Source organism: Candoia aspera, chromosome 4 (genome assembly GCF_035149785.1).
Source record: "Candoia aspera isolate rCanAsp1 chromosome 4, rCanAsp1.hap2, whole genome shotgun sequence".
Lineage (NCBI taxonomy): Eukaryota > Metazoa > Chordata > Lepidosauria > Squamata > Boidae > Candoia > Candoia aspera.
Window position 1 is genome coordinate 111,287,027 of NC_086156.1, and position 16,605 is coordinate 111,303,631.

The 16,605-nt window shown below is 39.5% G+C and overlaps 3 protein-coding genes across 3 annotated transcripts; all 3 read left to right on the top strand.

The window, feature by feature from the left end:
• Positions 1-1,337: 1,337 nt before the first annotated feature.
• LOC134497457 (olfactory receptor 6C74-like) lies at positions 1,338-2,291 on the top strand. Its single transcript, XM_063303117.1, has one exon. The coding sequence runs from the start codon at positions 1,338-1,340 to the stop codon at positions 2,289-2,291; it is 954 nt and encodes a 317-aa protein (XP_063159187.1).
• Positions 2,292-5,943: 3,652 nt separating this feature from the next.
• On the top strand, positions 5,944-6,900 carry LOC134497458 (olfactory receptor 6C3-like). The gene has a single exon (XM_063303118.1). It carries the CDS (start codon positions 5,944-5,946, stop codon positions 6,898-6,900), a length of 957 nt encoding a protein of 318 aa, XP_063159188.1.
• Positions 6,901-9,818: 2,918 nt separating this feature from the next.
• On the top strand, positions 9,819-10,778 carry LOC134497091 (olfactory receptor 6E1-like). Its single transcript, XM_063302804.1, has one exon. The coding sequence runs from the start codon at positions 9,822-9,824 to the stop codon at positions 10,776-10,778; it is 957 nt and encodes a 318-aa protein (XP_063158874.1). The 5' UTR covers positions 9,819-9,821.
• The last annotated feature ends 5,827 nt before the right edge of the window (positions 10,779-16,605 follow it).

Below are 16,605 nucleotides of genomic sequence, written 5' to 3' on the forward strand. Positions count from 1 at the left end.
AATGAACTTTTAAGAAAAGACAATGTAATACAGAGTTAAAAGGCTCAGGTTTTACAAGGATTTTCTGTAATATTTGAAATGTATCCATATCTAGTCAGCGGCTGCAAGACATAAATCACTTTTTGATGGCATTGAAGGCTGGAGGAGAAAAAAATCCGATTCACATTCTATGGAGGATTTACTTATAATCACACATGCACAATATGGTACATCAATGGGAAATATAACATTTGAGTATTTGCATTTCTTTTCTGGATTTTGTAAAGCCGTGTTTGAAACCAGGAGTGCTTAAAACTCTATAGCGTTTTGGGAGAAGAGCTGAGAGAATGTCACACACAGTTAAGTATAATGGGAAAATCTTTCCATGCCTTCCAATAATTGAGCAAAGCGACATGGTGCCTCTGAATTCCTCCCATGGTTTGCAAAGCAGTGATTCTGTCCCATGTAAGTACTTGTAGAAGGTGTTATGGGAAAACACCTACTTCACTATGAAATGAAAGTGTTTGGAGACAGATGCAACCAAGGCTCTCACAAAGGAGCCCAAGGGAAAATATGGTATAGGCTATATGCCCTCCAAAATATTACAGAGGAGTGATAAAGTGAGCAATGTAAATGAAACTGTGACCCTGACACCCAGAATGTCACATTCAATAGTGCTGTGGGATGACTTCACTAGGAGGTACCAAAAAAACAATGCTAAATTCCCAGAATGGCATGTGGGAATGACCTTGGGAGACAGGAGGAACAGCTGCAGAGTAGAAAAAAGTCAGACCAGCTGAGTCTGCAGAGGGAATGTGGGTGTGTCAAACACCTCAGAAGGGACCCTCAACCCTTTCTTGGATTGTAAAGGTGAAGGGAGTGAGATGTACTTCCCAACTTGCAAGAGCCTGTTAATGTATCCCTACAATAGAGTTAGAGCTAGTAATCCTGGGTGTGCCTCTTGTCTGGACTACCTCGCAAGGTTGACAATTCCCTTCTACTAACAAGACACCATCCCCTCCCCTCTGCCCACTGATGATAAACCATGATATTTATATGTTTATTTATATACAGCTCTCTTCACAACAGCGAAAAGACAACTGTTATCCATCTCCCCACCCTCCAGGATCATCAAGCGGTTGACTTTCTCCTTTTTCTATTGCTATGCCATGGGCATATTCTTCACTGGCTAGAAAGGGAAAAGTATCTTGTGGAACCAGAGATGTGGCAGTGCATCACATGCAAATTCTGGTGAGAGCAGCATTTTCAAAGCAGACGTAAAGTTACTCAGTTGAGTGTTAATATTATGAGAAATAATTCTCTTCTATCAATCCCTTCACCCTACTTCTGTAATAAGTATGAAAAAGAACGAAACGAGAATCAGTGAGTTCATACTTCTTGGCTTCACGGAAGTTCGGAGACTGCAGCTCCTGTTCTTCTCCATCCTTTTTGTTTCCTACATATTGACAATTATGGGAAATGCTGTGCTTATCATCCTGGCTAATATAGACTACCGACTACGCACCCCAATGTATTTCTTCCTCTGGAATTTTTCTATTTTGGAAATTGAATTTACCACTGCTGTCACTCCCCAAACCTTGTCACATTTACTGATGGGCAATAAAAACATTCCCTATGTTGGCTGTATGATGCAATCTTTCATGTATTTTCATCCGGGCACCACAGAGTTGTTCCTCTTAGCCGTCATGTCCTATGATCGATACCTAGCCATCTGTAGCCCCTTACGCTACCCATCCATCATGAGCAAGCATTTATGCACATCCCTGGTCGTTGGTTGTTGGGTTGGAAGCTTTCTCCTCATCATTAGTCCATTTGTGGTCTTCCTACAGTTCCCCATGTGTGACTCAAACATCCTGGACCATTTCTTCTGTGACATCACACCGTTGATCCAACTGCTATGTGGGGACACCAGAATTCTTGAATTTTGGGTGTTTGTCACTGCTGTTCTTTCACTGTTGGGGACTTTGACCATTTCAGTGGTTTCCTATATCAACATCATCAAGACGGTCTTGAGGATCCCTTCTGCTACAGGGAGAAAGAAAGCTTTTTCCACTTGTGCCTCTCACTTCATTGTTGTCTCCATCACCTACGGGAGCTGCATCTTCCTTTATATCAACCCAGGCCAGGACAGCAAAAGGGAGTTGGCCAAAATAGTGGCCATTCTGAACACGATTGTTTCCCCTTTGCTCAATCCTTTCATTTACAGCTTGAGAAATAAACAAGTCCAGGATGCCTTGAAAGATCTAGTGAGACAGCTTGTAGCCATCGCTAAAGGTCCAGGGAAAAGCTGAAAACCCAGTCCCTTCTGGAGTTGGTGTATCTGACCTCTGGTTTGGAGGACTGCCAAATATCCTGTTGTTAGGTTGTCTTGGATAGCATTTCATGTGGACAAAGCTCTGTGGTTGAACCTCCTAATTCCTGGGAATATCCTTTGGAGATCGGCAGCACAATCTGCAAAATGGGATCCATTCTGAAGAAGGGAAATGTTAATGAGATATGTGGAGATGGGATTTCATCCAGGAATTCATCAATGGAAATTCTCTGCTCAACAAATCACACGTTCTGCTCTATCTTTGAATTCATACATTTCCAAACACAAGAATAACTATGTAGTATGTATCTATGTAGTAAAACCTCGATTTAATAACTCAGGAGGGGAGGAGGAGACCTGCCCATTGCATCTGGGTGTCCATTAAATCCCGATGTATGAAACTGACCTAGTTTACTGCCGCAGCTGATGCAAGTTCGATCAAGTACATAATTCCACAAATGATGCCATTAATGCAAAGGGCTTAAATCCCTTTTATTTTGTTTGTATCACTGTATGTACATGCACAAACACACACTTATACAGACAAATACACACAACAAAATATTCTATGTATGTAGCAGATTTGGGATGGAATGAGCAAACCTGGAGTCTGGACTTCACTCCTAGGTGTCTCTGTGTGTATGTGTGCACAGCTGTGAGTGGGCACAGCTGTGTGTGTGTGCGTAAATACACACACAGACACACACACACACACACACACGTCTCATTCTCTTTAGAATAGATAGATATATCTATCTGGTTTTGCCAGTGGGCCTGGAGATCCCAGATTAATATGGAGCCCAACAAGTGGTTTGTTTGAATATTTTGTGGCTGCCGTGTGGTGGGGGTGTATAGGGTTTTTTATTTGTGACTTTATTTCTGTAGCTGCCCAGAGTCATCTGTGAGAGAGTTGGGTGGCCATGTAAATACTTTAATATATAATAATTTCTTTAATATACACACACACACACACAAACACACATACAGAGAGAGAGAGAGAGAGATTGAAAACTCAATTGATTCAGTGATTGTTAATAAAAATCAGAAGCTTTGATGACAATTTCTGTTTAATTTTTCTCTCTATTTGGCTTTCATTCTAAGCCAAACTCTTCATGAAAGCCTGGTGGTCAGATTGTTTGTTTTTTCCCCCAGATATGGAATTTTACAATGTCCAAGGCAAAAGGAGGCTAAATGGACTTTTGAATCTTAGAGCTGGGTTGTTTTATTTCCACTGATATTGCAGTGGGATATGTTGAATATTTTTTTTAGGAAGGATTAAAAGATGTCATAACATCCTCTTTTCATGAAAGGAGACAAAAATGGAGCTTGTGGTTCTCAGAAAGCCTCATGTCTCAGAGTCTGAGGTGATGGATTGGATAGAGGATTACGTGCGCTGCATTTTAGGATCTCATGAGCTGTTTTCTTATGCTGCTTTCAACTTGGTTACAGTGTTCATACAACAGGATAACCACCCTTTCCCAGAAATCTAGGGGAAACCATACTTGGTTTAAACAATTGTGTGAACAGAGCTGGACAGACATTAACAAACCAGGTTGAGCATGTAGGAATCCAGTCATTGTGCATCGGTCTTTCCATCTAGCTAGACTGATTCCTATGGAGCTTCTTTATGGATATAAAGTGTCCCTTTATAAAGCGGATTTTGAAAGCTTGGGCTCCACAGCATGACTCCAGTCCTCTATTTTATTATACTTCCCCTTTGCCTTATACCATCTTTGGGTATAAAATATTCCGGAAATAAAGGGAACATGGCTGGATGAACCGAATCCTAATCACATCATGTGGGGATTCAGAGAATGGATAATGACTAGCTAATACATCAGATAGTACATATTGCTTTGTATTTATATATAGATATTGCCCCAAAAGATCTTCTAAAGAAAAATATTCACAACTATATCTCTGCAGTTGTTTGCCCTGGAGTGACACATCTGTCATACCAAAGGAACTAAACAGCTTTCAAGGTAGGCTTTGGAAGGGTAAGATGATCCAGAGATCATTATTGGAATGTATCTTGGGCCAATGATCCATCAAAATGTGTTTTGGGTTGAGTGAATGGGCTCTTTAGTAGAAGTAAGGCACAGTCTATATTGTTTGAGATCAGGAAGCGTTATTCCCCAGTCTTGAAGTTTTTCAATAAAGAATGATTTACACTGCAGAAGGGACATGTGGATTTGCTCAATAACTCTGATAGAATGTCCTCAAAAGTTTCTATCTGGATTCTCCATCCTTTAGCTGATTATGGTGGTGGAGAGGTAACTCAAGAGACCTGCATTTTTTTTTCCCTAGCTAAGAACCCCAAAGGGAATCCCTCAGGGACAGGAGTGTAGCATCTCTCTACAGCTGCTTAAAGCAAGCACACATATTCTCAGCTTCTCTTGGCTGCCTTCTGCAGACCCTCAAGAAAGAAAGAAGCATTTCTTTGAAGGAGTCAGAGAGAGCTGCTATCTTCCTATCCCCGCATGACCACAGTCACCTTTCCGTCTTTGGATCTTCACCACAGCACAGCCGACCATTTAATATCAATTTTCAAAGAGGCTTCAGCTAAGATTTGGTCAAGAGAAATCCATGGACACACAGATCCTGAGGTGCCTAGCTTGTTCATTCCAGACTAAGATCTTTCCCTGTTTTAGTGCTGCAAGACTGAAGCACTATAAAATGTGAGTATATGTTACAAATTCCAGGAAGGGCAAAGATTTGTTCACTTAGGAGGCCAATGAATTATATAAAGTTTTTTAAAAAGACAGTGTAATATAGAGTTAGTAGGGTTAAATTCTTCTTTGAATATATACAGTATTTTAAAAGGATTTTTGATAATATTTGAAATGTATCCCTGTCCTTTCAGTGGCTGCAGGAAGGCAATCTAAATCAACCAGTGACCTTGACATCCAGAATCTGATAGTGCTGTGGGATGACCTTACAAGGGGGTGCCCAAGCATTGCTGAAGTCCTGTAATGGCATGTGGGCATGACCTTAGGAGACAGGAGGAACAGCTGCAGAGTAGACAACAGTCAGAGAAGTGGCAGCTGATTCTGCAGAGGGAATGTGGGTGTTGCAAAGATCTCAGAAGGGACCCTCAATTATTTCTTGGACTGTAAAAGCAAGGAGAGAAAGATGGACTTTTGGACTTGCAAGATGCTGTTAATGAATCCCTACAATAGAGTTAGGGCTAGTAATTCTGGGTGTGCTTCTTGTCTGGACTACCTCGCAAGGTTGACAATTCTCTTCCACTAATAAGACACCATCCCCTCCCCTCTGCCCACTGATGATAAACCATGATATTTATGGTGACCATCTACTGACTCTCTTCACAGCAGAGAAAAGACAACTGTTATCCATCTCCCCACCCTCCAGGATCATTAAGTGATTGACTTTCTCCATTTTCTACTTCTATGCCATGTACATATTATTCACTGGCTAGAAAGGGAAAAAAGGTATCTTGTGGAACCAGAGATGTGGGAATCATTCTCAGGACATTGTTAGTTTAAGGGAATTGCATCACATGCCAATTCTAGTTAGAGCAGCATTTTCAAAGCAGATATACAATTATTCAGCTCATTTTAAGAGAAATCATTTTCTTCTTTCCATTTCCTCACCCTAGTTCTGTAATAAGTATGAAAAAGAACGAAACGAGAATCAGTGAGTTCATACTTCTTGGCTTCACGGATGTTCGGAGACTGCAGCTCCTGTTCTTCTCCATCCTTTTGGTTTCCTACTTTTTGACAATTATGGGAAATGCTGTGGTTATCATCCTGGCTAATATAGACTACCGGCTACACACCCCAATGTATTTCTTCCTCTGGAATTTCTCCATCTTGGAAATAGGTTTCACCACGGTTGTCACTCCCCAAACATTATCACATTTACTGATGGGCAATAAAACTATGCCCTATGTTGGTTGCATGATACAATTCTTCTTGTATCTCCATCTGGGCACCACAGAGTTCTTCCTCTTAGCTGTAATGTCCTGTGATCGATATCTAGCCATCTGTAACCCCTTACGCTACCCATCCATCATGAGCAAGAGTTTATGCACCTCCCTTGTTCTTGGCTGTTGGGTTGGAGGTTTTCTCTCTATTATTGGTCCATGTCTGCTCTTATTACAGTTTCCAATGTGTGACTCAAACATCCTGGATCATTTTTTCTGTGACATCACACCACTGATGAACCTCCTGTGTGGGGACATCAGAATTCTGGAAAGTTTTGTATTCGTCACTGCTGTTCTTTCATTGCTGGGGACTTTGACCATTTCAGTGGTTTCCTATATCAACATCATCAAGAGGGTCTTGAGGATCCCCTCTGCTGCAGGGAGAAAGAAAGCATTTTCCACTTGTGCCTCTCACTTCATTGTTATCTCCATCACCTACGGGAGCTGCATCTTCCTTTATATCAACCCAGGCCAGGACAGCAAAGTGGAGTTTGCCAAAATTGTGGCCATTCTGAACACGATTGTTTCCCCTTTGCTCAATCCTTTCATCTACAGCTTGAGAAATAAACAGGTGCGGGAAGCCTTGAAAGATCTAATATTGAGACAGCTTGTAGCCATTGCTAAAGGTCCAGGGAAAAGCTGAAAACTCAGTCCCTTCTGGAGTTGGTGTATCTGACCTCTGGTTTGGAGGGTTGCCAAATATCATTTTATTTGGTAGTTCTGGGTAACATTTCATGTGGACAAAGCTCTGTGGTTGAACCTCCTAATTTCTGGGAATATCCTTTGGAGATCTCCAGCACAGAGGGGTCTGCCAGTTACACATAAGCATTTTGTGGTTTCTTTATCTGTTTCTTTTCCCTAAATCTGAATAGTAGAGAGAGATGTGTAAAAGTTGGGAGTTGTGGGGGAATGGAAAAGATTTCCTTGGAAGGCCTGGATATTTTAATGGCCATGGCCACATAAGTGTTGGAACGAAATGGTGTTGAAGAGAACATGGCTTCTTAGCTGGCTGGACAAAGAACAGAATCCCCCAATATGCATTCTGAAGAAGGCAAATGTTAATGAGATATCTGGAGATGGGATTTCATCCTGGAATTCATCAGTGGAAATTCTCTGTTTAACAAATCACATGTTCTCCTCCAAATCACTACATACATACATATTTATTTATTATTCAAATTTCTATCACCACCCATCTCCCCCCTGAAAGGGGGACTCTGGGCAGGTTGCAATAAAATTGACCATTTAAAACCATCAACACATAAATTACAAAGCAAACACCCGACATAATAAAAATAAATAAATATCAGATGGCTATCTATTGGCTTCCAGGGATCTTGGAAAAAGTAAACAGAAAATATGATCAAATTAGCAATGCTTAGTCATATTGTGTGGAGGTTCAGGAAACCTATAATGAGCAGCCAATATCAGCATATAGTACAAATTGATTCATCTACCTCTACCTCTACCTCTACCTCTACCTCTACCTCTACCTCTACCTCTACCTCTACCTCTACCTCTACCTATACCTATACCTATACCTATACCTATACCTATCTCTATCTATCTCTATCTATCTCTATCTATCTCTATCTATCTCTATCTATCTCTATCTCTATCTCTATCTCTATCTCTATCTCTATCTCTATCTCTATCTCTATCTCTATCTCTATCTCTATCTCTATCTCTATCATCTCTATCTCTCTATCTCTCTCTACCTCTACCTCTACCTCTATCTATCATCATCATCTATATCATCATCTATATATCAGCGCTAAGGTGCTGTGGGACTTCCAGATCCAGACGGACAGGCAGGTACTGGCCAATCAACCAGACATTGTGGTAGTAGACAAGGACCAGAAGACAGTGGTGGTGATGGCTGTATAGATAGACAGAAGAACTAGAGAGGATGTGAAAAGTGAAGGCCAAAATGGTCCCAGTGGTGGTAGGAATACTCGGAGGTATGAATCCTAAGTATGGAGAGTGGCTCCAACAGATCCCAGGAACAACATCAGAGCTCTCTGTTCAGAAGAGTGAAGTGCTAGGAACAGCTCAGATACTGCGCAGAACCTTCAAATTCCCAGGCCTCTAGTAGAGGACCCGAGGTTAAGGAAGACACATACCGCCAGGGAATCCATCCATCCATCCATCCATCCCAAAAGGATGTACTAGAAAAAAATATCCCCACATACAGTATATCATTTGCACTGGATTGACACATCCATCCTACTGAAGGGACTAAAAAACTTTCAGGATAAGCTTTTGGAGAGCAAGATGACCCAAAGATCCGTAATGAAAGGAATATTGGGCCAATGTTTAGTCAAAATAGTCCTAGATCGAAGTGAAGGACTTGTTTACTCTAAGAGAGGTCTCACTATTGTTTGAGATCAGGAGGGACTATTCTCCCTCCTAGAAGAAGGATTTACACTCCTGTAGGAGCTTAGGGATTTGCTGGAGATCTCTAGGAATGAGTTTTCAAAAATTCCTATTTGGGTTCTCCAACCTTTAGGTGGTTATGATGATAGAAAGATAACCCAAGGGACCTGCATTTTTTCCAGCTAAGAACCACAAATAGGATCACTTGGGGACATCAAAGTAGCAATCCTCTTTTCTGCTTAAAGCAAATACATCTTTCTGAAGCTGCTTTTGGTTGCCTTCTGTGGCTCCTGCATGGAGTTAGGGAAAGAAGCATTTCTTTTAAAGAGTCAGATGCAACCTTCATCACCGCCATGCTCGCAATAACCTTTCTGCCTTTGCATCTGAACCACAGCACAATGCTACAATGTAATGCCAACCTTGAAAGATGCTTCAACTGAGGGAGACACCTGAATGTACGGATCATGAGGGGACTTGTGCATTACTGGTGAAGTTCTTTCCTTATTTTATCACTTCAAGCCTGAATAAATAGATAATGTGAGTACCTAGTATAAATTCCCAGAAGGCGAAGATTTGTTCACTTAAAAGGCCAATGAATAAAATTAACTAAAACAAAACAATGTAATACAGACTTTATCTCTTTTAATTGCTATTTGAATACATACAGGGTTTTAAAAGATGGTTTCTACAATATTGCAAAAATTCTCCATTCACTTAGAAGTATGAGAGTATAGAAGATTTTAGAAAGTATTTAGGGCTGGGGAGAAAAAAATCTGATTCACATTTTATTGTGGATGTACATAAAGTTTCACTTACATAATGTTATCCTTCAGTATGCATTTTTTTAAAAAAGATAAGGCTGTGTTTTGGAGAAGAAATGTTTAAAACTATAAAAATTGGGGAAAACTGCAGAGAGAAAATGATGTCCAGTTGAAAATAGAATTCTTCTCATGCTATGCAAAGGACTGATCTCCCTCCCACATAAATGCTTCTACAGGGTACAATCATCCTTTCTGAAATACAGAGATGTGGGTGTCATTTTCAGGACACCAGTAGCTTGAATGACAACAAAATTCTGGATACAGAAGCATTTTCAAAGCAGCTGTAGAGTTACTCAGCTGAATATTAATATTAAGAGAATTTTTTTTCTTCTCCTATCAACTTCCCGATTGCACTTCTGTAGTAGCCATGAAAAACAATGAAACAAGAATCAGTGAGTTCATACTTCTTGGCTTCACAGACGTTCGGAAACTACAGCTCCTGCTCTTTGCCATCCTTTTCTTTTCCTACTCATTGACAATTATGGGAAATGCTGTGATTATTATCCTGACTAACATAGACCACCGGCTACACACCCCGATGTATTTCTTCCTCTGGAATTTCTCCATCTTGGAAATTGGTTTCACCACCGTTGTCTCCCCCCAAACCTTGTCACATCTTTTGATGGGCAATAAAAATATTTCCTATGTTGGTTGCATAACACAATCTTTCTTGTACTTCTATCTGGGCACCACAGAGTTCTTCCTCTTAGCCGTCATGTCCTATGATCGATACCTGGCCATCTGTAACCCCTTACGCTACCCATCCATCATGAGCAAGAGTTTGTGTACCTCCTTTGTTCTCTGTTGTTGGATTGCAAGCTTTCTCCTCATCATTGGCCCATGTCTGCTCTTATTACAGCTTCCAATGTGTGATTCAAACATCCTGGACCATTTCTTTTGTGACAACATCCCTCTGATGAACCTCCTGTGTGGGGACACTGGACTTCTTGAACTTGTGGGGTTTGTCACTGCTTCTTTTTCATTGCTGGGGACTTTGACCATTTCAGTGGCTTCCTATATCAACATCATTAAAACTATCTTGAGGATCCCCTCTGCTGCAGGGAGAAAGAAAGCATTTTCCACTTGTGCCTCTCACTTCATTGTTGTCTCCATCACCTACGGGAGCTGCATCTTCCTTTACGTCAGCCCAGCCCAGGAGAGCAAGGTGGAGTTGGCCAAAATAGTGGCCATTCTGAACATGATTGTTTCCCCTTTGCTCAATCCTTTCATTTACAGCTTGAGAAATAAACAGGTTCAGGAAGCCTTGAAAGATCTAATATTGAGACAGTTTGCAGCCATTGCTAAGTCTTCAGGAAAAATCTGAAGATGCAGCAGCTTTGAAGCCTAGTGTATCTGACCTCTTGTTTGAAGACCCACCACATATTTCACCATTTTTGGCAGCTTGCTATGTTGACATAGAACAGTGGTTTTGAACATACACATTTCAGAAATATACCGCATGTGGTCATGATCTATGGTTGCACCTAACTTCTTGGGGTATGCTGATCAAGTCTATAGCACCTGAAGGTCCATTTCAGTGATGTCAGACTTTCTGGCCTTTTGATGATAGATCTATATTTCAGGCATTTGCCTGATCTTCTAATGCTGGTGCCATGCTTTTATGTTGTTTTAAGATAATGGGCTGATTTGTTTGTTTGTTATGCTAAGATAGTTTATGGTGATTTGATTTATTTTACCTTCTGAATTTGATGATTATGGACTGAATGTTTGTTGAAAACCCTTCTGGGCTGACCACACTGGGATTATGCAGTATATAACTCTGTTTAAATACAAAAATAAAAACACTACAGCAAAAATCTACTCTTTCTGTGATCTCATTGACTTTAATAGGGATATAAAGAAAATTTCACTAACAGGTACTGTGTATAGGTAGATGGATAGATGGATGGATGGATGATAGATAAAGATAGAAGATACATACTGGAGATGATATGGAGATGATAGATAGATAGATAGATAGATAGATAGATAGATAGATAGATAGATATAGATGAGACAGGACAGAGACAGAAAGGAAATGTGCAATCACAGCAAATGGTATTCAGTGAATTCAACTAGTCATATTTCTAAAGGATTTTTTTTAACGCAGGGGATTTTTTTTTTCAAATTTATTTTGCCAATTCAATGCATCTGTACACTGATTTGATATGTTTCCCTAGGGCAACTGCTTGTTTCTGTTAGGAAACACCAGCAGCTTTTGATTGCTTTACAGGAAGCTTCCAGACACTGTTGTATCTTTTAAGGGAATTTAGCCTGTCAAATTGGAATGGTATAAAAGGTGTCTTTAATCTTGCAAGTAAAAAAAGGAATTTATATGTCTGTTGCATTGGGGCAAGAAACAGGGCAGCCGTGCTATAGATAATTGGAATCCAATAATCCTGGATTTAACTATTCAAGCCATGATCCTAAGTATATCAACATGGAAATCAGGTCACTTGAAAGGTCCAAATTTTGCAAATATAGAACTAGCTGTGATTACCACTTCTTGCAAATGTTTCTGGTCAGAATAGGAAGGTAATTTAATGGATTCTCTCCCAGGTGGATTTAGTATGTGTATGCATTATTAGAAGTTTTAAAGAGAACATAAAAACTAACACAAACTAATACAAAATAAAGAGGGGAAAGAAAGAAAGAGTACAGAAAGAAAGAATAAAAAGAAATAGAAAGAATAAGTTTCTGATTTCCTTTGCAGCAAATATAAATATGATACAAAGTTATCTCTTACACTATGATTACAAAAAAAAAACCTCTCTTTTTTCTATAATCTATTTTTTTCTAATCATCAAAACCACAAGTCATAAGTGCATTTTTTTTCATGAAAAAAGTCTATAAGGGGTTTCCAGTCAGCCATAAATGTAGATACTGTCTCTTCTCTGATCAAGGATGTTAATTTAGTCATCTCTGCAAGTTTGATCATCTTCACCAGCCATTCCTCCATTGTGGGTAGTGTTGAACCTTTCCACTTTTGAACATATAATAGTCTCACAATGATCATATATAAAAAGAAAGTTCCATGACTTTTTTCTAACTGCCTGTCCATTAGTTCCAAAAGAAAAGTCTCTGGTTTCAGTCGTACATTAATCTTTAAAATCTGAATTAATGTATGCATTTGTATCCAATTTTATTTTTATGTATTTACATGTCCACCAAACATGATAAAATGTCCCTTCATGTTTTTCAAATTTCCAACAATGATTCAAACTACCTTTATACATTCTAGACAATTTCTCTGGTGACAAATACCAAGGATGCATCATTTTATAAAAAATCTCGTCAAGGCTAGAACATAATGTAAATTTCAGTCCTTTCAAACACATATTTTCCCATTGGTCCATTTGTATATCACAGCCAAATTTTTAGCCCATTTTATCATACATTCTTTCACTTGTTCTTCATCTGTCTCATGTTGAAGCAAAAGTTTATCCATTTTAGCAATAATATGTTCATCATTAGTACATAATTCTATTTCAAACTCAGTCTTTGTTCAAAACCATAAAATCTTTTATCCACTTTAAACCTTTCTAGCAATTGTACATAAGAAAACCATTAACAGATATATTCTTCTGTTGTCAAATTGTCTCTTGATTCCATTTTTTGCAGTCCCTTTGAAAAAAATTCTAGTACATCACAATAAGTTCACCATCTATCTTTACTTATCATTTCTTGTCTAAAAATGTTTCTTGTGCTGATAGCCACAGAGGTGTTTTGGGACACAACCTAGATTTATATTTATTCCATACTCTAAGAATGCCCCCCATCGACATAATGATTTTTAAAATCTACATTAACCTTAACTTTGTCATACCACAGATACTCATGCCACCCAAATCTCAAATCATGTCCTTCTAACTCCAATAGCCTTTTATTTCTTAACAACACCCACTCTTTCATCCAAGCTAAACAATAGGCAGCAAAATATAATTTCAAATCTGGTAGACCCAATCCTCCTCTTTCCTTTGTATCTTGTGGTACCTTATGTTTAACTCAAGGTTTTTTCCCTGACATACAAATTTAGATATGTCCTTCTGCCATTGTTTAAATGGTACATCAGTTGTCAAAACAGGTAACAAAAATAACATTCTAGGTAAAACATTTGTCTTAATCAAGTACATTCTACCCAACAATGACAATTGTATTTTATCTCATCTTGACATATCTTTTCTAACTTCATTCCATGTCTTAACATAATTATTTTGAAGTAACGTAGAATTCATATCTGTCATAATTATACCCAAGTATTTTACCTTCTTCTCAATCTTAAAACTCATTTTATCTTCATGATATATATGATTATACAAGATCTTGTATCTTCATGTTTTTGTTAATATCTTTGTCTTCTATTTATTAATCTTGAAACCTGCTAAGCCCCCAAATTCTTTTAATTTACTCATTAAAAATTCAATTCTCTTTAAAGGATCTGCCAAAACCAGAACCAAGTCATCCGCAAAACTTCTTAACTTGTATGGCCCTTTTTAAATCTTTACTCCCACAACCCTCTCATCTTGTCTTATTTCTTTATTCAATATTTCAAGAACTAAAATAAACAGAAGAAGTGACAGTAAGCAACCTCGCCTTGTTCCTTTTTGTATCTCTCATGGTTTGGTTAAATCTCCATTAACAATTACTTGTGCCATTAGTGAGCTATACATCAATTTCAACCATTTTATAAAGTTATCTCCAAAATTCATTTCTTCTAAAACCTTAAACAAAAAAAATCCAGTTCGAACTGACAAAAGCTGTCTCTGCAGCTAAAAAGATCAATGTGGCTTGTGTCTCATTGTGTTGTTCCAAATACTCCAAAAATATTCAACACAATTCTAACAATGTCCTTTAACTGCCTTTTAAGTGAAAACCCACATCGATCCAAATGAATAAATTCTTGTAAAAGTATTTTCAGACATTTATTTTCTTACAGCTAAAACCTTTGTAAGCAACTTATAATCATTATTCAGTAATGATATTGGTCTAATTTTTTTTTGCTAAAGTTAAATCTTGTCCCTCTTTAAGCAGTAATACTCTCTTAGCATCTTTCCAAGTCTCTAGCATTTTCATCCCCTTCCAGTCTTGAGCAGGTGGTTGGTGTATGTAGCATTCACAACAAATTGAGGAGCATTTTGACTTCAATGGTCTTTAGTGACACTGGCATGGATCCATATATGATTATTTGCATTGAATCCCAACATTATTCCGTTACCTATTTTATTCATGATGAGCTGATCTCATTTAAATAATTTTGCACTAAGCATTGTCCTCACTCTAAACTAGCTGTGCTCAGCATTCTTACATAACAAATTCTGGTTGGACAGACATTGTTAGTCCATCTTCCATTTGTTTAAAGATGGTAGTTTTGAATAAGGGGAAAGATAGCAATGAACAATAGCAATGGTCAAGATTTTTTAAGGTATATTTGTTGATTTGTTTGCAAATGATTTCACAAAGAAAACGGTTCAGTGTTTGCTCTAGACGGCAAATAAAAAAAATGACAGACTGACATACCTTGAGTGTGAGCAGCTGTTGAATATGTATATGCTTATTTATATGCGTATTTGTGAAATTTACTTATTATTTGAAAGATTTATAGGGGCGCCCATCTTAAACAACTCTGGTTGGCTCATAACAACAGTAAAACCCATAACTATAAAACAAGCAAACAAACAAACAAACAAATAAAGCAGTAAAATGATCAAACAAAAACAAAATCTCTGTGCCTTAATCATTCCTTTAGGATGCCCTGCAGCAAACTCCAATTACTTGATGGCCTTCTGAAAAGCTAAAGGGTGGGGGGATCTGCCAAACTGCAGGGGTGGGGACAGTGTTCCATAAGGTAGGGGCAGTCATGGGAAAGGCATGCTTCTGAGGTCCCACTAGGTGGCAGGATTTCAGGGAAGTGATCTGGAGCATGCCTACCCTAACTGGTCTAGTGGGATGGGTAGATATTCTTAGGGAGATGTGGTCCCACACATAACCAGGTCTCATGCCATGTAGGGCTTTAAAGGGGATAACCTGTACCATGAATTGCACCTGGAAGAAAACTGGGAGCTTTCTTATGCAATAGAGGTATAACTTTATGCAACAGAGGTGTAATGTGGGCAAACCAATGAGCATCCAATACTGTGTGCACTGCTGCATTCTGGACCAGTTGTTACCTCTGAGTGGTCTTCAAGGACAGCCCCAAGTAAAGCACATTGCAGTAATCCAAATGGGAAGTGACAAAGGTGTGAGCAAGTCCTCCCAGTCCAGGAAAGAGTGCAATTGGCACTCATGATGGATCTGTGCAAAGGCCCACTAGCCCTGGCTGCTACCTGCTCATCAAGTGGGAGCTGTGAGTCCAGGAGGACCCCAAATTATGCACCAGCTCACTCTGGAGAAGTGCAACCCCATCCAGAGTCAAAGATGACAAGTCAACAGACCCTGGGTGACCAAAAACCCAAACCCACACTGTCTTTCCAGAGTTGAGCTGAAGTCAGTTCATCCCCATCCAGATCCTTACAGCCTCAAGGCACTTGGACAGCACCACAACAGCATCACCTGCCTGGCAAAGGGTAGAAATGTATAACTGGTTATCATCAGCATACTGATGATACCGTACTTCATGCTGTAGATTACCTCACCCAGTGGTTTCATGTAGAAGTTAAAGAGCAGAGGGAAGAGACCCAAGTCCCACATTGCAGGGCCTTAGGGCTCAACCTCTCCTCATCCACCAACACTGACTGGAACAGTTCATGGAGAAAAGAAGGAGAACCACAGCAAAATGGTGCCTCCCACTCCCAACCCCTGGAGCTGGTCCAGAAGAATACCATGGTTAATGGTTTCAAAAGCCACTAAGAGATCCAGGAGAGCTGTACCACCCCCATCCTGAGCCCTCCAAAGGTCATCAGCAAGCACAACCAATGCTGCCTCAGAGTTATTTCCCAGCCTGAACCCAGACTGAAAAGGGTCCAAATAATCCTCTTCATCCAGGGCCCTCTAAAGCTGCATGCCAACTACCCTGTCAACAACTTTCTCCAGAAAGGGAAGGTTGGAGACTGGATGAAAGTTGTCTCACATGTTGGGTCCAAGGATGGCCTCTTGGGAAGAGGGTGCACCACCTCTTCCTGCAAGGAGACATCTACCATCGCTTGGACCCAACC

Bases quoted from the DNA above. Each gene is read 5' to 3' on its own strand.
- LOC134497457 (XM_063303117.1), top strand. From the start codon at position 1,338: ATGAAAAAGAACGAAACGAGAATCAGTGAGTTCATACTTCTTGGCTTC.
- LOC134497458 (XM_063303118.1), top strand. From the start codon at position 5,944: ATGAAAAAGAACGAAACGAGAATCAGTGAGTTCATACTTCTTGGCTTC.
- LOC134497091 (XM_063302804.1), top strand. From the start codon at position 9,822: ATGAAAAACAATGAAACAAGAATCAGTGAGTTCATACTTCTTGGCTTC.